Source organism: Pipistrellus hanaki, assembly GCF_964339955.1.
Source record: "Pipistrellus hanaki genome assembly, chromosome: 13".
NCBI classification, from domain to species: Eukaryota; Metazoa; Chordata; class Mammalia; order Chiroptera; family Vespertilionidae; genus Pipistrellus; species Pipistrellus hanaki.
The window spans coordinates 32,922,493-32,948,958 of record NC_140515.1 but is presented as its reverse complement, the minus strand read 5'-3'; the positions used below and the strand labels follow the sequence as shown (position 1 = coordinate 32,948,958).

At 53.3% G+C, this 26,466-nt stretch overlaps 1 protein-coding gene across 3 annotated transcripts in view; it reads left to right on the top strand.

Annotated features, from left to right (window-relative positions):
- The window catches only part of MRAS (muscle RAS oncogene homolog), a 37,840-nt gene that overhangs the window by 929 nt on the left and 10,445 nt on the right, over nt 1-26,466 (top strand). For 2 of the 3 annotated variants that reach the window (XM_084901816.1, XM_084901815.1), the window contains exon 2: nt 25,602-25,812. In XM_084901816.1, the coding sequence (XP_084757942.1) occupies nt 25,620-25,812 (193 nt within the window). In that variant the 5' untranslated portion in view covers nt 25,602-25,619. Of the gene's footprint in view, nt 1-23,358; nt 23,553-25,601; nt 25,813-26,466 lie in introns of all 3 variants that reach the window. The other variant, XM_084901817.1, reaches the window with a different exon arrangement.

Genomic DNA, 26,466 nt, shown 5'->3' with positions numbered 1-26,466 from the left:
GCGCGCTCCCGGCTGAATGCGCTCTGCTCCAGGGCTGCCGCTGAGCGCCTTTGGGCCCCCGCCCCGGGCGCCCGAATAACGGTGCGCGATCGGGAACTCGGCCGCGACCGGGACTCCGGTGGGGAAGGCCCGCCGGCCGCCCAGGAAGCCTCTGTTGTGATGACCACACTTGGGCTCCTTGTTTGCCCCCGCGGGGTGGTGGGTGGTGGCGTGGAGTGGGGTGGGGTGGGGAGGGGTTGGTGGGGGCGCTTTCTCCCCTTCTAAAATGGCGTTAACGAGCGCTGGGACCCGCGGGAGGGGGTGTCAAATTGAGCTGAAGAACAAAAAACACCTTCTTCATAAACAACCCTTCCGTGCGCCGCGCAGGGCTCTGGTCGCAGGTAGGGCTGGGCTCATTCATTGACCAGACCTGGCTGGGACGCCCCCCCACCCCCCACCCCGTGTGTGGGGGGCACAGTGCCAGCTGCTGCTCCGCGGGGCAGGACCGGGAGCAATGAGCCACGGCCTGGCACGGTGGGTCCTGCCTGGGCTCCGGGAAGCTCAGGGTGTCTGGGAGCAGACAGTGTGGCAGGTCGGGGAAGGCCTGCTAGAGGGGTTGGCGCCTGGCAGGAGCCTGGGCACTGGACCCCCATTAGCCTGTGGCTGGACCCAGAGGTGTGTGCTGGCCGGGGACAAAGCTGAGTCTGGAGAGGTGGACCAGAGCCACTCCATCCTGGCCCTGGCCACAGAGCTCCGGGCCAGAATGGCTCTTGCGGCTCCGGGACCCACCTCTGCCCCTGGACCTGACGGAGCGGGTGCCTGACGGGGCTCAGACGTGTGGCCTCGGAAGAGTGACCTTCCTGGCAGCAGGAGCGATAAGGAGATGGGACTTGGAAAACCCTGAGGCTCTGCTGAAATAGCAGCCCCCCCGGGCTCACGCAGCCCAGACAGGGACGGTGCTTGCTCATGGTTGGAGGGGGAGGTTTTAGGATCGCCCCCGGCCGCAGGTGGTGGCCTGGGGCTGGAAGGGCCAATCAGCCGCCCACGAACCTCCCTGAGATGGGGCTCCGGAGCGGGCAGCTGGGAGGGCCTGGCTCTCCTGGGCTGGGAGGCTCCAGGTGCAGCCTCTTTGTGCGTTTGCTCCGTGCACATCCTCCTGGGAGCTCAAGTGTGGGGCGGCGAGCTGTTTGCATTAGGAGCGGACACGTGTCAGGGGCTTCGCTGTGAACAAAGCACTTTCGCCGAGACAGTTCGCAGACTTTCTCCTGCTCTTTGGAAGGGAGAGACTCTCGAGCTGGCTGACGTTCTGTACATCTCCTAATCTCCTGCGAATTGCATGTCCCTGCTGACGGGGGTTGAATATGTTTCAGGCCACAACTTTCACCCCATGGTCTGTTCTCAGGCCCAGCAGCCAGTCAGCCTCTCCGTCCGTCCGTCTGTCCATCCATGGTTGATGGTGGTGTCGTTTGTCCTTTCCCTGCCAGGGCAGGAGGTGTGGGGCTTTGATGCTCTGGGGTTTTCAACGCTGCGGGGTCTGCCGGCCTCTTTCTGGGGAGGAGGGGTGTGGAGTGAACCTGCCCTTCCCGCAGTGGCCTCCACGCTTCCTTACAGAGAAGGGGCGGGGGGGGGGGCGGGGGGGGGGTCAGGGCCCCTGCGGAGCTCTGTGAGGCAATCCGCCATCTCCCGGCGTTGCCAGCTTTGCTCCCGGCAGCATAAGGCAGTTTGTATTTTTCCACGGCTCATGTTTTCATCTACATAAGACATCTTTGTTACGGGCATAACTTTTATTTTATTGCTGGCTCTAGCCACAGATGTTTCATGCTTCCAGTGATGTGAGCTGCTTCTAAAGTGACCCGTGTGTTCCCCGTGGGGCGGCTTGCCGGGCTCCAGGGATCCTGGAACCCAGGGGAGGGAGCCGCCGGGCTCTGAGGGGCTGAACCGGCTCCGGGGTGACCGGCTCTGCCATTCCGGTGGCCAGCCCGCTAGACTGAGTGCGTTCTGGGGGAAGTGCGACCTCCATTTTATACTTCACATCTGGCGTGATCACTGCTCTGCCCGTGAAATGCCCCCAGATGGAGGGTGCCTCCCTGCAAGCTATTGAAAACATACCTGCTCACGGGCCTGGCGGCGTTTATCCAAACCATATGCACGTGAGCCACGCGGGAGCACCTTCTTGTGCAAAGCTGGGGTGTCCTCCAGTGTCCACAGGGTGTGCATGGAGTCCCAGGAGCTCGGTACCACCCAGGCCCAGGGCAGCGTCTGGCTGGCTAGAAGGCACAGCCACCTTTGGATGGGGCATCTGGCAGGTGCCCATTCTCTTAATTTAAAAAAATATATATATATATTTTGATTTTTTTTACAGAGAGAAAGGGAGAAGGATAGAGAGTTAGAAACATTGATGAGTGAGAAACATCTATCAGCTGCCTCCTGCACTCCCCCCACTGGGGATGTGCCTGCAACCAAGATATATGCCCTTGACTGGAATCAAACCTGGGACCCTTGAGTTCGCAGGCCGACGCTCTATCCACTGAGCCAAACCGGTTTGGGCAGTGCCCATTCTCTAGAGGCCGAGTTTGGGAGGAATTTTGTTGGTGGACTCGGAGGCCTTGCGAGCCCTCATAGTCCTGGATGATGTCACTGGGCCCTGTGATACTGGATCAGTGGGGATGCTTTTTTGTTTTTTTTTTGGAATAAAACCCAAGTATTAGTGGATTAAGCAGCCTTTAGATCTCCCAAAGATGCTCTCAGCTCATGTGAGGTCTCTATACACAGGGATTGGGGTGGATATTAGTGCCACGTCCAGCAAGTTCTTGCATGGAACAAGCAGCCAAGAAAACTGAGGGTCTGAGTGCAGAGCCTCTTAAATAGGCCAGTGAGAATCCGAGAGAAAAGTCGCTCAGATGTACAAAGTTGGGCATACAATTCAGAGGACTCATGGATCTCTGAAAACGAGTGCTGGGTCCCAGGTAGATCCCCTGCTCTACGCCATGTTACTTCAGGGCGGTTTCCCTAGGACTCACTGCGTCCCTCTGCCTTCCCATCAGGCCAGCATGCCCCCGTGTTGGAGGCGGTGTCAACAACGAAAACAGGGTGGACGGTTGTCCGTTCTCAGCCCGAGTTGAAGTCTATACAGTCCGCCAGCGGGTCTGTCCTGTGGAACTGACCATAGAGCAGTGCTGCCGCCGCCTCAGGCCTCAGACAGGCCATGGCTGCCCTCCTTGTACCTGCCATGCATTCCTTGTGCCGCCTCCAGCCTTCTGGGGAGCTGGGAGCTCTGAGCTCTGGTTCTGTGCCTCGGTGACTGACTATAGGGCCTTGAAGTTGTCCTGCCTATTCTCAGAGACCCCACCCCCTGGCCTTCCTGGGCCTGGCGTCCACCACTGAGCCCCTCTAGGCCCTTTTTACCCTGTTGGCATGATCCAAGGCGGCGTTCTGCAGCCCTCTCTCTGGCAGGGGCCCCACAGGAGCCGTGTCCTTTAGAACTCACTGTCCTGTGGTATCATTGGTAGCTTACTGGGCGAGGCCTGCTGATGGCCAATGGCCAGGTGACAATACGGGTCATTACTGGTCGCTGAGGTAACATCCTGGGTCTCACAGGGGCATATTCTCATCAAGAGAGCCTGGCACGGGTCTGCCTACCGTATTTCCCCGAAAATAAGACATCCTCCGAAAATAAGACCTAGCTCATGGAAAGATAAGACATCCCCTGAAAATAAGACCTAGCGCAACTTTGGGAGAAAAAATTAATATAAGACACTGTCTTATTTTCGGGGAAACGGTACATTTACACCTAATGTTTTGCTGACGAGGTTTTGGGGAGCACTAGGGAAGATCTTGGGGAGCACCAGGAAAGGATTTGGCTGTGCGGCATGTGGGATGAAGGAGGGTGGGGTGGGGAGGGGCGCTGGGAGCTCTGAGCTCTGGTTCCGTGCCTCGGTGACTGACTATAGGGCCTTGGGCGGGCCCCGTGCTGCCGGGGCCCAGGCACCATCTGTGACTCCTCGGCTGAGCCCTCAGGGTTGTCATGGGGATTAGATGAAATACACAGATGAGCACATGCTTGGGAAACCAGAAAGGGTTCTAAAGACGGAGAGCATTATCAGCATTCGAGCCACCTTCAGATAACAGACGGATGGCCCCGGCGGGCCCCCCCGGAGCCTGTGTGGGCGGGGTTCAGACCAGAGAGCGTGTGTCTCCATGGGGAGCGCGGTGATCTTAGGTGGGCCGCAGACAGCTTTTATTAGTTAAATCCTTGTTTATGCATAAAAAATGCAGGCATCACTTCAAACCTTTTTTTTTTTTTTTTTTTAAATGGATATTTAGCTCCGACCAAGGCTGAAGGAAGGTTTTTAAGTGACCCCTTGAGTTCAGGCTGGGAAAGTTCCAGCAGGGAGGCCCTCCCTGCAGTGCAGCCTGTGGGGCCTCAGCTGGACCCTTCCAGAGACCGGGAGCTTGTTGCCCACGTCAGTCCCCTCCACCTGGGGATCTCTCACTCTGGCAGAGTTTTTTCCTTTCTCTGTTCCCCACAAACCCGTGGCCATCATATTTTCTCCAGCACCAGCAGCTCCACTTCCATCACCTGCTCCTCGGATGGCGGGGTTCAAAGACGGCTTCTCTGTATGTCTGCCCGCTCTTCCCACCCTCCGTCCCTCCCTTCTCCTTTCCCACCCTTCCTCCTTCCCATCTTTCCTTCCACCAAGACTCATGGGCCAGGCTCTCTCTGGCCGCCGTTCTGGTTCATAACCGTGCCGTTAGCCTTTTACGGATGAGGAAACGGAGGCCCAGGGAGGTTCAGCAGGCCACCCGCAGGCCTCCTGAGAGAAGCAGGCTGGAAGGAGTCGGCGTGGTCCCAGCACAGGGGCTCCCGTCACACTGCACTGCCCCCAGGACTGGAGAACCAAAAGCGGCACGTCTCTCCTCTCCTGCTGCTCACGGGACGCCCTGCGGGGGCCTGGTCACCTGTAATCCGGAGGTCTCCGGGGAGAAAGGAGGGAGCGGCCAGGCCGGGCGCAGGATGTAGGCAGCAGCAGAGGCCACAGCGGCGCAGGAGCGGCTGCTGGCCGAGAGGCGGAAAGAGGACCCCGAGGACAGTGGGTTTCCCTGATTCCCACGAATCTTTTTTTTTTTTTTTTAATTTTCACCTGAGGGTATGTTTTTATTGGTTTTAGAAAGAATGAGAGGGCCGAAACCGGTTTGGCTCAATGGATAGAGCATCAGCCTGCGGACTGAAAGGTCCCAGGTTCGATCCCGGCCAAGGGCATGTACATTGGTTGCGGGCACATCCCCGGTAGGGGGTGTGCAGGAGGCAGCTGACCGATGTTTCTCTCTCATCGATGTTTCTAGCTCTCTAACCCTCTTTCTTCCTCTCTGTTAAAAAAAAAAAAAAAAATCAAGCCAAAACCGGTTTGGCTCAATGGATAGAGCGTCGGCTTGGGGAATGAAAGGTCCCGGGTTCGATTCCGGTCAAGGGCATGTACCTTGGTTGCGGGCATATCCCCAGTAGGGGGTGTGCAAGAGGCAGCTGATCGATGACTCTCTCTCATCGATGTTTCTAACTCTCTATCTCTCTCCCTTCCTCTCTGTACAAAATCAATAAAATATATTTAAAAAAATCAATAAAATATATATATTAGAAAGAATGAGAGGGAAAGGGAGAGAAACCTTGATGTGAGAGAGAAACATCGATCTGCTGCCTCCCCCACACACCCAAACCAGATCGTATCTGTGCACCCCAGGTACGTGCCCTGACTGAGAATCAAACCCTCAACCATTTGGTGGACGGGACGCCACTCCAACCTGCCGAGCCACCCGGCCAGGGCGCTCACGAATCTCACAGTCAATCACAAGCCCCTAAATCATTTGTGCGCTTGGTATATTTTCGAGTTTTAAAAAATAAAAAGCAAAAAAACTACAAGGGATGGTATAATCAATCTACCTGTGGCCCACGTGGCCCTTCTCATGATAGAGCAGGACCCAGCACACCCCCCTCGTCTGCGGGGTGGGGACCTCGGCCTGGGGGGCTGTGGGAGCCTGGCTCCTGGGTTCCCCCGCACCGGCTCCCTCAGCTCGGATCTTCAGCCCATCCGATGAAAACACCTCCTGGCTTGTCCATCGAGGTTGTTGCTGGATCCTCTCTGACCACGCTGGGGAGGACCCACAGGGGGCCAGGATGAGTGTGCCCTTCTGGGTTTAACCCTTTTCAGAGACGTCGATTCACCCTCAGAGGACATCAGGCCTGACTGCAGAGCAGAGCGTGGCGGCAGCCGCGCACACAGAGCTGCCATTTACACGGTGGGCGTGTGTATTTGGAGAAGAGAGAGAATAAACAGGATTTTCATTTTATAATTAGATGACAGCGACTCGACGAGCAGCTCATCTTAAAAGATCTTCAACAAAATACATTTTCTGTTCTAAAGTGTGAGAATAGGAATGTTAAAGCAAGGAAGGCTGCAGTGAAACCTAGGACCTTTCTAATCCCTAACTTCACCTTCCCATGCCTCCCTTTCCTCTGCGTAAGGCGGTGCGTGGCCCCTGGGCCTGGGGGCGGGAGGGGGAGGGGAAGGCGGCTCCCCAGCTGCACAGGGTGCGGGCTCTCCATGGCTGCAGGAGACATGGCTCACCCAGCAGCTCTCAGCCTTCTCCTCTCCACCCCCGGCCGCCTCCCCGCTGGAGCTGATGCCATCCCGCGGGCGTGGGGCTTGACCTGGGTTAGAGCCGTCAGCAGAGCAGTGCTTTTAGAAGCTGGGCGGGGAAGATTCGAGCGCTTCTGGAAAAGCCTGCACACTCAGGCAGGTCCCGTCTGCAGGGAGTCACACACCATCAGGGGCAAAGGTTTGAACTGGTTTTATAATAAGACATCGGGGACCCGAGGTGGCCGCCGCGTCCTCTTTGTTCAGTGGTAAGAAGGCGTGGACATGCCTCTGTCCCTGAGTTGTCAGCAGAAACCATTCCTGCCCGGGTCCTGCTCCCTCCCTCGATGGGCAGGCTGCTGAGCCAGCGAGGGAACTGCTTTTTGGGGTTTGTCTCCCCGTGGACGTGACCAGAGGCTGTGCCGGTGGCGGCAGTGAAGCATATTAGAAAGCCCGTTCCGTTTGACTGCACAGACATGTGCCTACACGTTATGTTGACATACCTACTCTTCCCTCCCCCCCAAATATTGATGGTTTGGCTTATTTCTTAAACTCCTCCCCTTATTTCTAACCGCCTCTCCTTTAGCTCCAGCCTTAACGCCTCTCACTTAGATTACTGCAGTAGCATTGGAACTGCTTCTCTATCTCTAATTTAAAACTAACTTTTGCCAAAACCGGTTTGGCTCAGTGGATAGAGCATCGGCCTGCAGACTGAAGGGTCCCAGGTTCGATTCCGGTCAAGGACATGTGCCTTAGGTTGCGGGCACATCCCCAGTAGGGGGTGTGCAGGAGGCAGCTGATCCATGTTTCTCTCTCATCGATGTTTCTAACTGTCTAGCCCTCTCCCTTCCTCTCTGTAAAAAAAAAAAAAAAAATCAATAATATATATATATATATATATATATATATATATATATTTAAAATAACTTTAAATTTACTGATTTGAGAGAGAGAGAGCAAGGGAGCTAGAGAGAGAGAAACATCAGTTCCCCTTATCCATGCATTCATTGGCTGATTCCATCGAACCCATAACCTTGGCACATTGGGACAGTGCTCCAACCGAACCAACTACCTGGCCAGCCAGGGCTCTCTATCTCTAACTTTACCTCCCCCCTCCGCCCACATCTATCCTAAAGTTATCCAAAATGAAGTGTTTCAAAATCAAATCTGAGCCTTTTACTCCCTTGCTGACAGACCCTTTAATAAGTAGGAAGGGGCTCGTCCTGCCGCCTATTAAAATACACTGCGAATCGGGGGTAATGCACGCTGTGTGGCTCTGCCCAGGAATGAACAGGCCAATGGGACGGCAGAGGGTCTCCCCAGAGTCCGCCGAGCCTTTTCATCTGCAAGGAGGCTGCAGGCCTGCTTCTTAAAGAGCAGCTCTGCTTTTAAAAGAACCCGCTCTCCCTGCGGTGTGTTCGCGGCCCCTCGTCTGCCGGGGGCCCGGAGGAAAAGTGAGCGTGTTTGTAGCAGCGGAGCTGTGTGGAGGTTGCTGAGGTGTGGTGGGGCTGGGAGGCCTCCCTAGCCCTAGCCCTTGCCTCCCCCAGAGCATTATGTAATCATTTCAAAAGCTCCATTAACTTTCATTCGGCTTAAGGATTTTCGTTTTATCGTTTAGATTCTCCACATAGCCTCTTGGAAAGTCTCCCCTTTTTTTTTTTTAGATAACCCACAAACCCAGCCCATTATAGTCTCATCCCCCTGGAAGCGAGGGCCAAGGAAGAGATGGAGGCAAACCCATCATCTTTCCCGGCGAGGACCGTCCTCTCCCAAGCGGGCTCCGGCAGCCCAAAATAGCCTCTCGTGTTCTTCTCTCAATGCCGGCCTTATTGGAGCCGGAGATGATGGAGCAGGCTGGAGCCGTCCCGAGGCCTCCGGGCACCGATGGGAAAAGAGTGACTTGTGTGCGATCTGTCTTCCCGGCCCACCCTCCACACCCACATTCCTCAGAGCCGGGAGGGCCTGTCCCCCTCACCCCCAGGCCCCCCTTTTCCTGTGAGGAAGCCAGGCCCCAGGTGCCCTGGGGGCACGCCCTTCCCAGCCACCCCCGCTCCCTGACCCCCTAACCCACCCTCCCCAAGCGGTCAGCGGCCCGAGCCCGCTTCTCTGGGGCTGGGTGGGTGTTTCCTGCGTGTTTGAGATTTTACGGAGGAAATCGAAATAAAGAGACAAAGCCTTTGTTTTTTACTTCTGGACTCCCAACTGGGACAGCCGGAGGCATGGAAAGGGGGAGCAGGAGCAGGTCGCTGGGCGTGCCAACAACATAACGGTTCCAACTTCCAACGAAGCGCGTGGCAGGGACTTCTCCTGTTGGGGGCTGGTGTGAGGAGGACAGCTGGGCGGAGGGCTGGGGGGGGCGGGCTCCGGGTGGAGGGAGTGGGCTCCAGGCCGGGGTCTGGGCCCACCAGCCGGGCTGCAGAATTGGCAGCCAGAGGGGCCGCAGGGAGCCCTCCGTCCGTCCTTCCTTCCTCAGCAGACCCACAGGAACGTGGGCAGGGACGTGGGAGTGAGCTCCAGTTTCTGCCCTCCCTCTTGTCTCCGTGACCTTGGGCTGGTCCCCCACTGCTGTGGGCCTCCTCTGCCATGTGTGTAACAGGGGACAGATGCCCCAGCCACCTGTCCCTCTTTGTGTGCTAGTCCAGTTAAATGGGGGTCAGGCCTCAGCCCACACATGTGGCACTGGGGAGGTGGTTCCCTCAATATGTCTTCATTCTTCCCCAAGGATTTCTCCTTGTAGAAGTGCTCTGAGTATATTATTATTATTATTATTTACATTTTTAAAAAATTTCTTTATTGATTCACATATTTGTCCTCACCCCCCCATTCCAGTTCCCCCCCCCCCTCCGACCCTCACTCATGCCCCCACCCCACTATTGTCCTTGACCACTGGTTAGGCTCATATGTATGCACGTAAGTCCTTTGGTTGATCTCTCCCTTTTATCCCCGCCCTATTATTATTATTATTTAATTAGTCCAGCATTGACACAACCTTCAGTATTTCGAGGGGTTCTGGGTGGGGCCGGTGCCCGCTGGCCGCCGGGCCTGGCAGGGTCAGCTGCCGCGCTTTGCATGCAGACCGTAGTCTCCGGCTTCCTCATTTCCTGGGCCTCACCAGGCAACGAGGCTGTTGTCTGTAACAGCTCCCACCGCGTGGAGAAAGGGGTCACCCGCGGCTCAGAGCGAGGCAGACGTGACCAGCCAACTCTCCAGACGGCCTCCCGGCCGCTCACGCCCCTGAGGGTTCCTCACCGGCCGGCTGTCTCCTCCAGCTCAGCTGACGGCCGTTTTCCAGGGGCTGGTTTTCCTGGACAGAGTCCCCGGAACTTCTGAGAACTCCCGTTTTCCATTGCTTCTGACTGCAGAGCAATAATGACAGCTATTCAGACTGGGCCGTCGGCCTGTCCTTTTATATCTGAAAAGAGCCTTGGCTCAAAGGACTTGGCTAAAGCCCTGGCTGATTTGGTTCAGTAGATAGAGCATCAGCCTGCGGGCTAAGGGTCCCGGGTTCAGTGCGTGCCCAGGTTGCTGGCTCGATCCCCAGTAGGGGGCATGCAGGAGGCAGCCGATCAATGTTTCTCTCTCATCATTGAAGTTTTTTTCTCTCTCTCTCTCTCTCTTCCCCTCCCCTCTTCTTCTCGGAAATCTATCTATATCTATATCTAATCTATATCTATATCTATATCTATATCTATATCTATATCTATATCTATATCTATATCTATATCTATATCTATATCTATATCTATATATCTATATATCTATATATCTATATATCTATATCTATATCTATATATCTCTATCTCTATATCTCTATATCTATATATCTATATATCTATATCTATATCTATATCTTTAAAAAAAAAAAAGGACTTACCTAAACAGGAGTTCTGCACCCCAGCCCTACACCTTTACCCGCAGTACGAACCAGCTTTTCCCTTTATCCTCACGCCTAGAGCGAGCCAGCACAGACTGTGGGTGGTGGTTATTCCTCCTGTCATCAGAAACAAAACGTGCTTCCCTGTTGAACCCTAGGGTGGCCCAGCAGGGACACTTCAGTCCAGCTTAGTGGCTGGGCTCTCCCGGTAGAGTGGCTGTTCCAGGAGATTCCGAGGGAGCCCCTGTCTTTTCCTCCCCCTCCCCCCTCTCCTGAGCACTTCGGGACAACCTAGAGAACACAGCTCCGTGCGGCCCGGGCACCCCTCTGGCCAGTTTGGTGGAGGGGGCACTTGGACAAGAGTTCCTACGACATAGCAAGCACTTCATGTGCCCGGTGCTGTTCTAAGTACTTGCTCATTCTATTAGCTCCTTCTGTCCTTAAAACAGCCCTGCGAGGTGGGTACTGTTATTAGCAGGTGAGGAAGCTGAGGCACCAATGGGTGGAGCCATGGGCCTGAGGTTGCACGCCCACCCAGCAGAGGGTCAAAGGCTTTGATTCATGGCCTTTGATTAAAGCGCTGTATGTCAAGGGGCTCGGTGGTTGAGGTTGCAAGCTCCATTCGCGGTCAGGGCACATACCTAGGTGTGTGGGGGGGAGTGTGGGGGTGTGATCCCCAGTGGGGGCGCATGCTCGGTCGGCCGGTCGGTCGGTCGGTTGGTCAGGGCAGGTCTGCCCACTCTGCTGTTTGCCCCCTCTCTGCCGTCCAGGGCTGGTCGTCCAGCTGGCCAGGCTGCTTACGAGAGCAGGAAAAACGCGGCAGCTGTTTAGAGCTGGTGGGGAGAGAGGTGAAAAGTGGCCCTTCCCGCTGAGTGGACTTCAATCAGAGTTTGATTCAGTCATTCCACCCCGCCTTCAGCCTGGGCCCGGGTCAGCCCACCCTCCCCGCTCCTCCCTCCGAGGCCGAGGCCCGCCTCCCAGCCCTGGCAGAGGAAAATCCCACAGCGCCCCGGGCTGCTCATTGCCATGCCCGCCTGGTGTCCAGGAAGCTTCCCGGGCTGTCTGCGCCTGCTGGCTGTCTGACGGCTCCGTCAGCACAGTGCTGGACGGGAGTCCTCCCTCCCCCCTCAGGAAAGAGCCGGGACCCTGTTCCTTCTGGGTGTGGGTCACACATAGGCATTGTCACGTTTGTCCTTTACGGTGTTCAGCGGTTTGAATATAAACGATGGAAACACATCAAAGCCACAGCCACTTGTGGAGGTGCCTGTCCGCCCGCCCGCCCGCTCCCCGGGCTCTGACGCACGCGGAGGGCTGGGCCTGCCCCCTGGTGACTGCTGGGCTGGAAAGCCTCCCTCCGGCTGAGGAATCAGGAATCCAGCGGCTGCCCAGGGTTCCTGCCACTTCCTCTAACCTCACAGCCCTGCGGGGCCCACGCCAGGCGGGCCGGGCAGTGCGGGGTGGGCTTCCTTGCCGTGGCCAAGGCCCTGGATGTGTGTGTGCTGGAGGCACGCTCCAGGCAGACGTGGAGGCAGGTGCCCCTGGGGGCTGGGGCCACCCAGGGCACTGATCCATTTGGCGTAGATAGTGGGTGAAGCTTTTTCATGGGTAGCTACCATTAAAAAAATCAGCCTCACATAAAAAGTCAGATTTCTAGCCCGGGCCGGTGTGGCTCTGTGGATAGAGCGTTGGCCTTCAGACTGAAGGGTTCCGGGTTCGATTCTGGTCAAGGGCACATGCCCAGGTTGCGGGCACGATCTCCAGTGCGGGGGGGGTATGTGGAAGCCAGCCGATCAATGATTCTTTCTCATCTTTGATGTTTCTCTCTCTCTCTCTCTCTGAAATCAGTTATAACAATAAAAGCATAATGTGCTAATTAAATCAGACATCCTTCCGGGTGACCTTCTGGACAAAGCCAGGGCTGCGAGAGAAGCCCAGGTCCCCAGTGCCAGCAGCTGGGGGAAGGGAGGCCTACACTTGCACAAATTCCATGTATCAGGGTCTAATAAAAATATATTTAGTCGAAACCAGTTTGGCTCAGTGGATAGAGCGTCAGCCTGCAGACTCAAGGGTCCCAGGTTCGATTCCGGTCAAGGGCACGTACGTTGGTTGTGGGCACATCCCCAGTAGGAGGTGTGCAGGAGGCAGCTGGTCGATGTTTCTCTCTCATCGATGTTTCTAGCTCTCTATCCCTCTCCTTTCCTCTCTGTAAAAAAAAAATCAATAAAATATATTAAAAAAAGACTTAGCCCAGGCCTTCTGTCTCACACCGGTGCCGACCCACGCCCAGCACTGTCACTGCACCACTCTGGAGAGAACCGGGTCTTCTGTTGATTGACAGATGGTATTACCTAAGCCTTCTGGGACTACATCAGCCCTGCTCTTCCCAACCAACCCAGACTCCTCTGCCAGGATCTCACCTGGTCTGCCGGCAGAAATAAGACGGAATCCAGAGATCCAGGCCAAGGGCATGGCTCCGCGTCACCCAGGTGCAGGACACCATGCCCTGGGGCTTACTCACAACCTCTAAGCACCGACGGTGCTTCTTTATATCACCGCAGTTAGCGCTTAGTCTGGTCCCCATGGGAGGGAGAGCGCCTCCTGGGCAGGGTCTGCAGACCAGCCAGGGAGGACCCAGCACTGCGTCCCAGGGCAGGTGTGCAGAAGCCGCCTGGCATACGAATGACAATAGCGATCGTGTTAAAAACATGCACAAACACTTCACGTCAGTGGTATGCCTGATGCTGCCGGAAGATTTTTACCAAATCCACTCATTTAATTCTCACAGCAACCCTATGAGGTGTGGCTGACTCTAACTGTCCCCGTTTTACCGCTGAAGAAACTGAGACACAAAAAGAGCAGAGTAACTTTTCTAAGGTCAACCAGGCAGTGCCAGGATCTGAAGCCATGGGGTTGGCTCTATCCACTGAGCCAACCCGGTTTTGGCTGGAGCTAAATCCTGAGGAGGGGAGAGGGGAGTCTTGCGGGTTATCCCCAGTTCTTCCCAGAGAACAGGACGGCCAGCAGGTGGAGTGTTTTGGAGGGGACCAGATGAGCAGTGGGTTAGATCTGGGATTGGCAAACGAGTTTCCTCTCTGGACCCGTCATCCAGTTCTGGCTGCCAAGGGAGCTGCATGAGAAGGAGTCTAAGGCTGAGCAGGAAAAGAGAACCCTGATTGATTAGTGATGCCTGCCAGGGCTCCGGGAACGGGAGGGGCAGCACCTGTGTCACATACGCACCATCTAGAGCAGGGGTCTTCAAACTACGGCCCGCGGGCCACATGCGGCCCGCAGAGGAGTCTGATCCGGCCCCCCAGGTTTTTTGGGCAGTGAGCGCAGCCGAGGTGTTACAGTAGGAATTAGTAGTTCATATAGTCCGGCCCTCTAGCTCTCTGAGGGACCGTGATCTGGCCCCCACTTTAAAACGTTTGAGGACCCCTGATCTAGAGCTAACGATGTTTAAGGTCCTGGACGGCATAAAATAGCACACGTGCTGGGTGGGTGGGTGAGTATTGATGGAGAGAGCTGAACGCACCGGCAGCTTCCTGAGGGTGGAGTGGTGCAGTGACGGTGCTGGGCGTGGATTTAGCAAGGGTGTGAGGCTGAGGGCCGGAGCCATGTCCAGGGGAAGGGAGCGTGGAGCCCTGAGGGATACCGAGTGGCCTGGGCCCTGGCAGGGCTGCACACCAGTTAGGCAGGCACGGCCTGCAAACCAGCAGCCCGTTTCTGGGAATTGTGCAGAGGGGAAGGGCAGCTCTTGGAATTCGGAGCCATTTCCTCCACGTGGGTTGGGCCACTCCCCCCGCTGTGTCCTGGCCCTCTGCGTGGGCACACCCAGATACCAGGCAGAGGAGATTAGCTTCCCAGGGCTGATGCAGCTCAATGTGAACAGAAGTCCCTGATGCTCCCAAGAGCTCCAGTAATAGTGACTGAGCCCCCCTCTTCCAGCCCTATCTCCCCTAGACCCGTGGTCTGCAAACTGCGGCTCTTTGGCCCCTTGAGTGTGGCTCTTCCACAAAACACCACGGCCTGGGCGAGTCTATTTCGAAGAAGTGGCGTTTGAAGGAGTTTCAGTTTAAAAAGCTTGGCTCTCCAAAGAAATGTCAGTCATCGTCCTGTCGCTAAATGTGGCTCTGTTGTCTCATGAGTTTGCCGGCCACTGCCCTAGACAACTTGTAGATCAACTGATGGGGTTGGGGAGGATCTTTGAAATAATTCGTATAGAAATAGAAAAGCAAACGCAGTGAAAATGAAGCCTGCAATCCAGTGGGCAGCACCGTTGGAAAGACTGAGCTGGCCCCCGCCCCAGCGCTGAGAGTCCCTGGTGCTGGAGTCAGGGCCAGGGAGGCAGCCGCAAGGATGAACTCTGTGGGTCAGTGAATCACGGCGACCGTCGAAGGGAAGTCCTGTGAGGCTACAAAACAATTCCAGGCCGTGGGGTGTGGTGGTTCCGGGCCTGACCGGTGGAGTCTAGCCAGGCCACCGCGGGCGTCCACGCCATGTGGCGGGGTGGCTGCTCTGTAGCCTCCCCTGGCACCACGTGTTCTGGCCAGGACGGTAGGAGACTGCTCGCAGTGTTTCCCAAAGTGTGGTACGCGTACCCCCAGGGGTACGGGAAGAGTTTGGTGGGGGTCCGCGTTGCACCGGAGTTTGGTGGGATATGCACTGCACCGTGCTTAGCTGCGCCTAATTCTACGATCTCATGAGTACGAGGGGTACTCAGCGTTACGAAAATTATAGAAGGGGTACACATGTGTCAAAAGTTTGGGAAACACTGGCTTAGGGGATGGCGATGGCTGGGGAGACGAAGTGCATGGAGAGGCCAGGAAGCCATGACCCCTTAACAATGTCTGCAGCTGAAGCCGTGTCTCAGTTTTCTAAGTTTCTGTATATGCGCCTCCCTTTATCTAGAATAGCATTCTTCCTCTCCCTAGGTTACAAAGCTCTGTTTTTAAAATCAACTTTTAGTGATGCTTTTCCTGCACCACTATGCCTGTGCTACTTCTACAATGTGTATGTACTTTCATTGCCACACATACATGCACATCCCGGTACACTCATCACATCTAAGTAGATGTCAGTTGTTTAGTTGACTTTGATAGTCTCCATTATCTTGTTCATGTTTAAGTTCTTAGTATCTATCCCAGTTCCTGGAACAAAGTAGTTACTTAATAAGTAATTATTAAGTAACTACTTCTAAGTAACCCCCAAACACTGCCCACTTAGAAACATGGGCAGTGTTTTGGGGGTGTTCTTTTGGGAAGTAAGCTCTGGAGAAGCCTTAGAAGCTGGAAACCTGGGGGAAGGGGCAGTTTGGGTGGTCTAACCGCAGAGTGGTGGGAGCAGAGGATGCTGGGAGCGCACCGCTGTCCTGGGCATTGTGTCTGACACAGGGTGGGTCCCCTGGGGCTCTTAGGGCTGTGGGCGGGGCAGGGAAGTGGTTTGAATCACTGCCGTCCACCAGATTGGAGGGAGGCCAGGGCCCTCTACTTTTCGTATCAGGGCAGCTATGCCCTTGCTGGAAGCCCTCCGGTTGTTGTTTTTGTGCTTTTGTTTTAAAACTAGGACCGTCCACATTCTTGAGCAACCTGTTCTCCTGTTTTACACATGGGGAAACTGAGGCTCCTGGAAATGAAGAAACCTGCTTTAGGTCACACAAAGCACCTATATCGGAGACAGGAGTGAATTCAAGCCGCCTGGCTGCAGAGCTGAAGGCTGTTCCTGACCCCCCGCTCCCCGAGTCTGTTCCCCCTAAGAACCCAGGGGGGCTCTGCCCAAGGCTGCTCCCAGGAGGCCACCCCCTCTCCCAAGCACACTTGAAATTGCTGTTGAAAAAGTTCTGGGGTCATTAGTCCCCCCAGCTCCACTTCAAAGTGTGCAAGCTGGTGCTAACCCCAGGGAGAGGAGGGAGCAAAGGACAGACAGCCGTCTTCATGCACACATGACCAGGACTGAGGCAGAGATACTGCCTTTTAGAAAGGAGTTTCCAGTGGAGCGAGGGCTGGGCTGCCCGTGGGCTGGGCTGGGCTGGGCAGGGCGCTCCAGCGGTGGTTACCATGGGAGCCAGCGCTCCTCTGCCAAGTGGCTGCTGCTCCAAAAGTTGGTTTCTGAGCGGAGGGGGCTGCCTGGAGCCTCAGAGCCATTTCCCATGGAAACAAAGTTCTACATGAGGGGTGCGGTTCCCACACCCGCCTCCTTCATCAGACTGCCGCGGAGCTGCGATGGCAGCGCAGCTTTCTGGCGGGGGAGAGGCAGGAGGCTGGGAATGGGAGCCTCAGAGCAGAGGAACCATGGGAAAATCTCTCCCCTCCCCTCTCTGTGTCTCTGTCTTCGCCTCTCACGCACACCTCCACACACACTGAACTAGGCTAGAGAACGAAGATGTGAGCCCCTTCTCTGAGCTGGGCTCATTTCATGCATCTTAATTCTATGCTTCAGGCAATTCTGCAAAATAGGATTCTCCATCTCACAACTAAGAAACTGTGAGGCTGGGAACGGGAACGTGCCCAAGATCCTTCAACCGGTCCATAGGAGAGAATCCAGCACAGAAAAGCGTGTGGGGAAATTTTAAGGAGAACCTCAGGTCCACCTTCTACACCCTCCCACCTCCAAGGGGCCGGCTATCTGTGACCCCCAAATGGTGAAGAGCCATCATTCAGTTTTTTATTTATTTAACTTTTTATTCCTTAGGTAGTGGCTTAGTAATAAAAGTCAATAGTATTTAGTATGTTCTTCAGTGGGAAACATTCTGACAAAATGGAACAGCACCAGAAAGTGTATTGAGTTACAAACATTCATGTATTTGAGGCAAATACTAGTACATGCTTGAGATGGTACAAATAACATTTAATTATTTGTATATAAATCTTACTTTGAAGTGTCACCTGGTTTACAGTTTGCCATTAGCAAATTATTTTTAATAAATTCAGTGAATACTGATTTGTCTAAATTCCCCTTAATTCTGTTTCCTGAGAATATCATTGTAAGCTTTCTGACATTGAACAAAGTGAAATTCAATATGTTTACTGACACTACAGGTTTTTTTCCCCCCCAAAAAAATATTTTTTAAACCAAAGTATGAGATAGTGATGGGTAAATTAACTACCCTGTCTAAATGTCCTAAATTTATAGTAAAAACTCTATGATACTTATTATCAGCGTTTTAATAATTAGGAAGATAATTGAAAACATGCTACAGGCAGACCTCAGCGATACCACAGCTTCAGTTCCAGACTACCACCATAAAGTGAGTGTCGCAACAAGCGAGTCATAATATTTTTGTTGGTGGAGAGTCTTGCCTTGAATTTGTAAAAAACAACATCTGTGAAGTGCAATAAAACAAGGTAAGCCTGGCCCTGGCCCATTTGGTTGGTTAGAGCGTCATCCTGGTACGCCAAGATTGTGTGTTTGACCCCCGGTCAGGGAACATATAAGAAGCAACCAATGCGTAAATAATTGGAACAACAAATAAATGTTTCTCTCTCTCTCCCTTCCTCTCTCCCTCTCTCTCTAAAATCAATAAATTAAAAATAAAACGAGGCATGCCTATAGCAAACTATTTTTTACGAAGCAGAACACAAGTCTTTGAATATTTGAACAGCCTCATGCTAAAGCTATGACTCACTTATTGTGCATATTGTACCTTAGGTTCTGTTCTAATTTTAAAATTGTTTTAATCATTTCTTAATTTTTTAATTGCAATTGGCATACTATATTATATTGGCTTCAGGTGTACACCCAGTGACTAGACATTAAAAAACTTACAAAGTGACCAATCCTGATAAATCATGGACCCATCTGACACCATACGTAGTTGTTGTATTACTAGAGGCCCGCTGCTCGAAATTCATGCATGGGGCGGGTGTCCCTCAGCCCAGCCTGCATCCTCTCCAATCTGGGACCCCTTGGGGGATGTTTGACTGCCCGTTTAGGCCCAATCCCACAGGCCTAAACTGACAGTCAGACATCCCTCTCACAATCCGAGACTGCTGGCTCCTAACGGCTCACCTGCCTGCCGCCCTAGTCACCCCCAACTGCTCTTCCCTCCTGGTCTGGTCGCACCCAACTGCAAACAGAACATAAATAATTGGAACAACAAATCAATGTTCTCTCCCTCCCTCCCCCCCACTTCTCTCTCAAATCAATAAATTAAAAATAAAACAAGGCATGCCTATAGTAAACTATTTTTTATGAAGCAGAACACAAGTCTTTGCCATCCTGATTGCCCCTAACTGCCCCCCCCTGCAGGCCTGGTCGCCGCATGCAGCCTGCTGTTCAGTCATTTGGTCGTCCCGCACTAACCCCCCTGCCGGCCTTGTCGTTCCAAGCAGCCTGCTGTTTGGTCGTTACTGTTACTGTGACAGCGTCCTGGACAATTTGCATATTCCTCTATTATTAGTATAGATGGTGTACTTTACATCCCCATGGCTATTCTGGAACAACCAACTTGAACTGATTCCTTCACCTTTTTTCACCCATCCCCCCAACTCCCCTCCCATCTGGCAACTATTAAAATGTTCTCAATCTATGAGTCTGTTTCTGTTCTATTTGTTCATTTATTTTATTTTTTAGATTCAATTGTCGATAGATTGTGTTTTTTTTTTTGTTTTGTTTTGTTTTGCCATTTTATTGTTCATGTTTTTTATCCTTTTTTCCTTCTTCTTTATCTTAACAACCTTTAACATTCTATGTAACACTGACTTGGTGGCTTCTTATCTGGGATGCTCTTTATATGTCCTTCAATTCTTTTTTATTTTTAATATATTTTTATTGACTTTAGAGAGGAAGGGGGAGGGAGAGAGATAGAAACATCAATGATGAGAGAGAATCATTGATTGGCTGCCTCCTTCACTCCTCCCACTGGGGACCAAGCCCACAACCCAGGCATGTCCCCTTGACTGGAATTGAACCTGAGACCCTTCAGTCCACAGGCCAATGCTCTATCCACTGAGCCAAACCAGCTAGGGCTGTCCTTCAATTCTAAACAATAGCTTTCCTGAGTAGAATAATCTTGGTTGTAGGTCCTTACTTCTCATCACTTTGAATATTTCTTGCCACTACCTTCTGGCCTGCAAAGTTTCTATTGAGAAAGCAGTCTTATGGGAGCTCCCTTGTAGGGGACTAACTGCTTTTCTTTTGCTACTTTTAAGATTCTCTCTTTATTTTAACCCTTGGCATTTTAATGAGGATGTGTCTTGGTGTGGGCCTCTTTGAGTTCATCTTGTTTGGGACTCTCTGCACTTCCTGAATTCATATGTCTTTTTTTTTTTTTTTTTAACCAGGTTAGGGAAGTTTTCTGTCATTATTTTTTCAAATAGGTTTTCAATTTTTTGCTCTCTCTCCCTTCTCATTCCAGCACTCCCATGATGTGAATGTTGGTACACTTGAAGTTGTCCCCAAGGTTCCTTAGACTATCTTTTTTTTCCTTCTTTTTGCTGTTCTGATTGGGTTTTTTTTTTTTTTCTTCCTTCTATTACAAATCACTGATTTGATTCGTGACTTAATCTACTGTACTGTTGATTTTCTGTTGCTGGTTCAGTGGGTTTGGGGGTCTCACAAAAGAAACAAAGCATCTGGCAGCATTTTTGTCTGACAGAAAGCTGCCACCTGCCTCCCCCACCCTGCACTGACGCCAGACAATTCAGTTCCTCCCCATATATCCTGGATTTCTTTCATGCTGCTGCCGTAGCACTGGTGATCAGAGGGAGGGAGTCTGAGTAAGTTTGTGTGTGGGCCCTTTAAGAGGAATGCCAGGAACTCCAGCAGCCTCTGTGTCACTCAGCCACAATCCCCACTGAATTTGTGGGGACTTCTCTTTCCAGTACTGGAATCCTGGGATGGGGGGGTGGGGTCTGCTGTGGGTCTGGGAACCTTTGCTCCTCTAGGAGGACCTCTGGAGCCAAGATATCCCTCCTTATTTTTATCTTCCCCACCGTGAGTGTGGGACCAGCCCCTTCCGCATCTCAGCTCCTCCTATCAGTCTCCATGTAGCATCTTCTTTAATTCGCCAGTAGTAGGACTTCCATCCAGCTAGATATCAAGCAGTTCTGAATTATGGTTGCTCTGTAGTTTAGTTGCAATTTTGATGTGGTTGTGGGGAGATTCAAGGAGTTCATTTACCTACACTGCCATCTTGACTAGAAGTCAAGAACCAACATTTTAGAGTGATCTCCAAGGTGCCTTCTAGTTGAATAGGCTGGGAATATAAGCAGTTCGCTCCTTAATCACCAACCAATTTTTTGTCCTGGATATATGTGGTGACTTTAAAAAAAATATTTCTCACCCTGGCCACTGTGGCTCAGTTGGTAGGAGTGTTGGCCCATACACCATGGGCCATGGGTTCGATTCCCTGTCAGGACACATACCTACGTTGCAGGTTCAGTCCCTGGCCCTGGTTGGGGCCCGTGCAGGAGGCAACCAATAGATGCTTCTCTCTCACATCAATGTCTCCCTCCCTCTCTCCCTCCCCCTCTCTGTAAAAATCAATGAACATGTCCTCGGGTAAGGATTTTTTTTAAAAACCTTCCTCTGCACCGCGTGAGACCAGCCTGCTTTGTGGCGTGGAGTGCATGCCCTTTGGCATGCTGCCTTCCCTCCCCATGAACAAAGACATCATTTAGTCAGGGATTGTTTGGGGGGAGATTGAAGGCTGGAAAAACACGCCCATCAGGAGAAGATCCAGCCGAGATCCCCTTTACGGATTGGGGAGCTTTTTGGACCCATTCTCCCATCCTGGCAGCCCCTTACTTTCTTCCTGGGCTCACAGCTGCTTCCAGAAAGGTCTCATTGGTGTGATTGGTAGAGGAAGGGCGATAATCCCAACCCCTGGCTGGGAGAGTTGCCCCTTAGCCTTCTGCATGGCGAGGCCAGTGCTGTGGACGGTAGGTAGTCTGACGGCTGTTCAGAAATGCCAGGGCTGAGGTTCCGGTTCCTTCAGCGAGCATCTGCTCCCTGCTGGTGCGATGCCAGGCTTGGTGCCCCAGACGGGACCGGGGGCACTCCCTGTCCTTTTGTGCATGGTGCAAGTGTAGAAGACTTTAGGTGTGTGGTGGCCTCTGGACCAGAACTCCGGGTCTGGAACCCAGGGTAAGAGGTGATGCCTCTCAGGGGAGTGCCATTCCCAGGCTCAGACCTGACCTGAGAAGAGATCGTGGCTCTTTCTGGGGCCACGGGTGTGTGCAGAGATGCAGTGTGACCATAGGGCACGCAGGGAGAGCACAGCTGGTCGGGGGAGAGAGGAGAGTGTGAGAGGCTGCAGGTACCGACCACTGGAGGGTCAGTGATGGCAGCCAGTGACAGCCTTGAGGGTCTAGTGAAGGAGCCCGGGCTGGACCCAGCAGCTGTAGATAGACCCATATTTTGTTGGAAACATTTTTCACCTCGAGGGACCCGGTCCAATGTTGGCGTTCACTGTGCGTTCCCACCCTGTTCCGTTGAATCTGAGTTGGGATGGAACCCCGAGTTGGCCTCCTGTGGGCTCTTGGGGGGAAGTCAACCCCCCCAGTGCTGGGCACCGTGAAAGAAGGGCCCTCCTCTGGCTGCTTCCCTCCCACAGCCCTGCAGGACGAGCGGAGGGCGATCTTTAGCAAGTCCCCGGTGAGTCTGCTGCGGGTGGTCGGAGCACTGACTCCGGGGTTCAGTTCATACGCTCTATCACGCTGACTAGCATATTTTAGAATCTTGTTTTATTTTGAGGAGGAAATCAAGAGGAACAATTTTCCTTCCTGATTACCTTCCCACCCACTTAGTGTTTCTTGTTCATGCTGCCGCCAGCGGAGCGTGGATGGGAGCTTTAGAAACCCCCTCTGTCGCAGACAAACAGGTGCACCCCGGGCCCAGCGTCGCCACTCAACCCCGGCCAGCAGGGGACAGCGAGGAGCTGGCTCTCTCCCACCTTTCCCGGGGTCTGCCTGCCTCCGAGGTCTCTGGGTCCCCTTGCACCTCCCTCTTTGTCACGTGGGAGACAGTTCATTGAAGTCTCAACTTGCCCCCATCTTTGTAGGGAGGCTGAGGAACAAGATTGGGGGGCTGCAGCTGGCCCCTGGCCCCTCTATCCCCCCCCTTGAAGGAGAGGCAATCACACGTGTTCAGGCGGCCTGGATAGTCTATTCTGTTGGAAGCATTTTAATGTTGTTAAGCTTTTCTAATATACAAATATAATACACGCTTCTTAAGGAAAATAGAATTGACAAAGTTCCCTGCAGTCTGCATTCGACATAGCCACCTGCCAGTCCTCTCTGCCTGGATGGAGACACGGAGGTTCACAGATGGGTAGCTTTATGGAAGTGCAATCATATGTACTTGCTGTTTTGCAGCCTGTTATTTTTTTTATACATAATATAAACTTTTTCTAGGTAAGTAAATATCATCCTTTTTTAAAATATATATGTTTTTATTGACTTCACAGAGAGAGAGGAGGAGGAAGGGAGAGGGAGAGGAAGAAAGAAGCATTGTCAGGAGAGAACCATCACTTGGCTGCCTCCTGCACACCTCCCCTCCTGGGGACGGAGCCTGCCACCCTGGCATGTCCCCCGGCCAGGAGCTGAACCAGTGACCTCTCAGTGCGTGGGGTGACGCTCAACCAACTTAGCCACACCGGCCAGGGCTGACTACCATCTTTTTAATGGCCGCATGGTATTCCATGGAGCAGAGAACCTGTTCTTTAGCCTACCCCTCCCAACATGTAAGTTATTTCCGTTTCTTTCCTGGCTCTTAGCAGACTGCACACTGGTCTGCACATCTCCTTAGAATACATTTCACCTGTGGGTACAGCTGCCAGAGAGGGCGTGTCCGCCTGCAGTGCTGGTGTGTTTCTGCAGGTGCAGCCTCGGGTCAGCGTGGACTGACGTGCACTTTCACCCTTACTTCCCCCCACTGCAGGGAAACCCTGAATGTCAACATCGAGCTTCAGGAACTGCAGAAGGTTATGCAATGACTCTCGCCTGCGGCCCCATGCAAATCAGTGTGGCCACAGAACCCACACTGGCATCTAACACCCTTTCTGTTGAGAGCTAGACTTGAGGACTCCTCTGGAGTTGAAAATAACTGTAAAAGCGAGCCCTTTCATCAGATAGGTAAGAAACCATGGCTCAGAGAGGGCAGTGGCCTTCCCAGGCAGCAGCAATGCACACAGGACACCCAGTCTAGTGTCTCTCCCATCCCCCTCCCCCCGGCACCTCCCTCCCCCCAGCCCCCCCCCCCCCCCCCCCCCCCCCCCCCGGCAACTACCTCCTCACACTCTGCGGTGAGTCCTTAAGTTTCCCAGTCACCCATACACTGCACCTTGCCCAGCTTGTTCAGTACACTGAGGTGGGCTCAAGCCTTCTCCCCACTCAGCTCAGGGTCCGCTCTCATGATGCCCAGGAATGCCCACCAGGGGGTGGTATTGCATCTCCCTGGATGGGCCTGCAGTTTGCAGCTTAGGCCCTGGCAGCAACCCTCCAATGGTTTTTGGTTTTTTTTTTTAAAATATATATTTTATTGATTTTTACAGAGAGGAAGGGAGAGAGACAGAGAGCTAGAAACATCGATGAGAGAGCGTCATCGACCAGCTGCCTCCTGCACACCCCCTACTGGGGATATGCCCGCAACCAAGGTACATGCCCTTGACCGGAATCGAACCCGGGACCTTTCAGTCCCCAAGCCAAAGCTCTATCCACTGAGCCAAACCGGTTTTGGCAACCCTCCAATGGTTTTTAAGGGGACTCTCCCCTCACTCCCAAAGGTGCTTAACGTTTGGGGCTGTCAGCCTCCTGCTTCTGGGGACTGTGGGCTCCCGTTGTTACGACAGGTCCTGGCGTCCCTCCTATGTGAGTGCTCCGTCCACGCTCCCCGCCTGCCTCTCCTTGTGACACCATTTCCAGAGGCCGCTCCGCTTCTCTGCTGCTGCCTCTTCCAACCGGGCCTCATCTGTTAAGGCCCAGATATTCTTTCGCGTCCTAGTTCCGTATTTCCAGCTGCCTCCTGGGCACCTTCACTCAAGGCTTCTCGGTGTTGGCACTTGTGGTGCTTTAGGATGGACACTTCTTTGCCGTGGGGGGCTGTCCTGTGCGTTGTAGGATGTTCGGCAGCATTCCTGGCCTCTGCCGGCTAGATGCCAGTGGCCCCCACTTGGTTTTGGCAACCAAAAATATCTCCAGTCATTGCGACATCCGGGACGGAGGGGAGAATTGCCCTGGTTGAGAACCGTTGCCTTAGCTGGACTCAACATCATCAAAACAAAACTGAGCCCTGCTCCTCCCCTTCCTTTTCCCCAACTGGAGCGGGGTTGACCAGATGCCACGAGATTCCAGCACGGCTCCGTGCATAATGACAGTCAGGCCGGCGGAGGGAAAGGAGGCAGGATCACAGAATTCCGAGAGTTGGGAGAGGCCCCTGAGACCCTGAGCTCAGGCGTGCTGTGCCTCTGGGGTCTTCTTTCCTTTCCGCAAAAAAGGTCTCAGGTCCTTCCCAAAGCTCCGTCCGGTGGGTCCGAGTGGATGGGAAAGGGGAACCTCCAGGCTACCCCTGCCCAGACCCACGACCTCATGTTTGCCTGCGCAGGTTTAGGGCAGAGCTGAGTGGTGGGAAAGCGTCTTTGGCATGGCTTCTGGCCGTGCTCATTAGAGACCATGTGGCATCGCGTAGTGCTGTGCCCCCCAGCCCCGTCCTGACACAGTTGGTGTTCAGTAAATGACCGAATAAATCATTTTAACGGTGTCTGTCTCTGGGTGGTGGGATCAGGGGTGACATTTTAATTTTAATTTTTCTCTTTTTCAATTTCTTTTTTCAATACATTTTTATTAATTTCAGAGAGAAAAGGAGAGGGAGAGCAAGATAGAAACATCAGTGATGAGAGAGAATTATTGATCAGCTGCCTGCTGCACACCCCCTACTGGGGATTGAGCCCACCACTGGGCATGTGCCCTTGACCGGAATCGAACCTGGGACCCTTCCATCTGAAGGCCAATGCTCTATCCACTGAGCCAAACCGGCTACAGTTGCTTTTTTTTTTTCATTTCCAAAACCTTCTAAAATTGAGAGTGTTTATTACTCCGTAAAAAGGCAAGAAAACCCGTGACCATTTCCCCCTAAGCCAGAGAGGAAAGGGTCCCTGCCTCGTTCCTCATGTCTTGCTTCCCCAGGACTGACCCACCGGAGACATGGCCACCAGCGCCGTCCCCAGCGACAACCTGCCCACCTACAAGCTGGTGGTGGTGGGGGACGGGGGCGTGGGCAAGAGTGCCCTCACCATCCAGTTCTTCCAGAAGATCTTTGTGCCCGACTACGACCCCACCATCGAGGACTCCTACCTGAAGCACACTGAGATTGACAGCCAGTGGGCCATCTTGGACGGTGAGGCCCGGCTGGCAGCCCTGCGGGGGGGCTGGGGGCGCGAGGCCGAGGGTCGGGGAGAGCTGACGAGCTACAGGAGTGGGGCGTGATGGTTTTCCTCAAGTTGCCGTTAGGGAGCAGTTGGTGTTATGAGATAGTTGGTCCAAGGCCATGGACGGTTTCCAGGGTGAATTCTGAACAGCTTTGTGGAGACCAGAATATGTGTTCAACCGAGAGACAGGGCGAGACTCACACCAACCCGGTGATGTCATGTTGGTTATTTCTTGCTGATCAGAAGCTCTGATTAGCATTTGCAGATGTCTGTAGCTAGAAAAAAAAAAAAAAAGTGGAAAATAAGTTTCTCAATTCAACATCGTTCATTTGGTAGATGGCCCTTGGAGGGGGAAAACTTGCATCTGAGATTGTGTTTCTACTTGAGCCTAAACTGGTCTGGATTAGCAGTTCTCCACGTGTGGCAGCCAGGCCTGCGGCAGTATCGTCACCAGGAAACTTGTCAAAACTGAAATCCCCCAAGCCCTACTGGTTCCGAAATTCTGAGGGCGAGGCCCAGCAGTCTGTGCTTTCATAAGCCTCCAGGTAATGCTGAATTTAGAGAGCCACTATTCTAGGATTCCTTCTGATTATCACTTTATACTCCGGGTCTCTCTTTCTCTC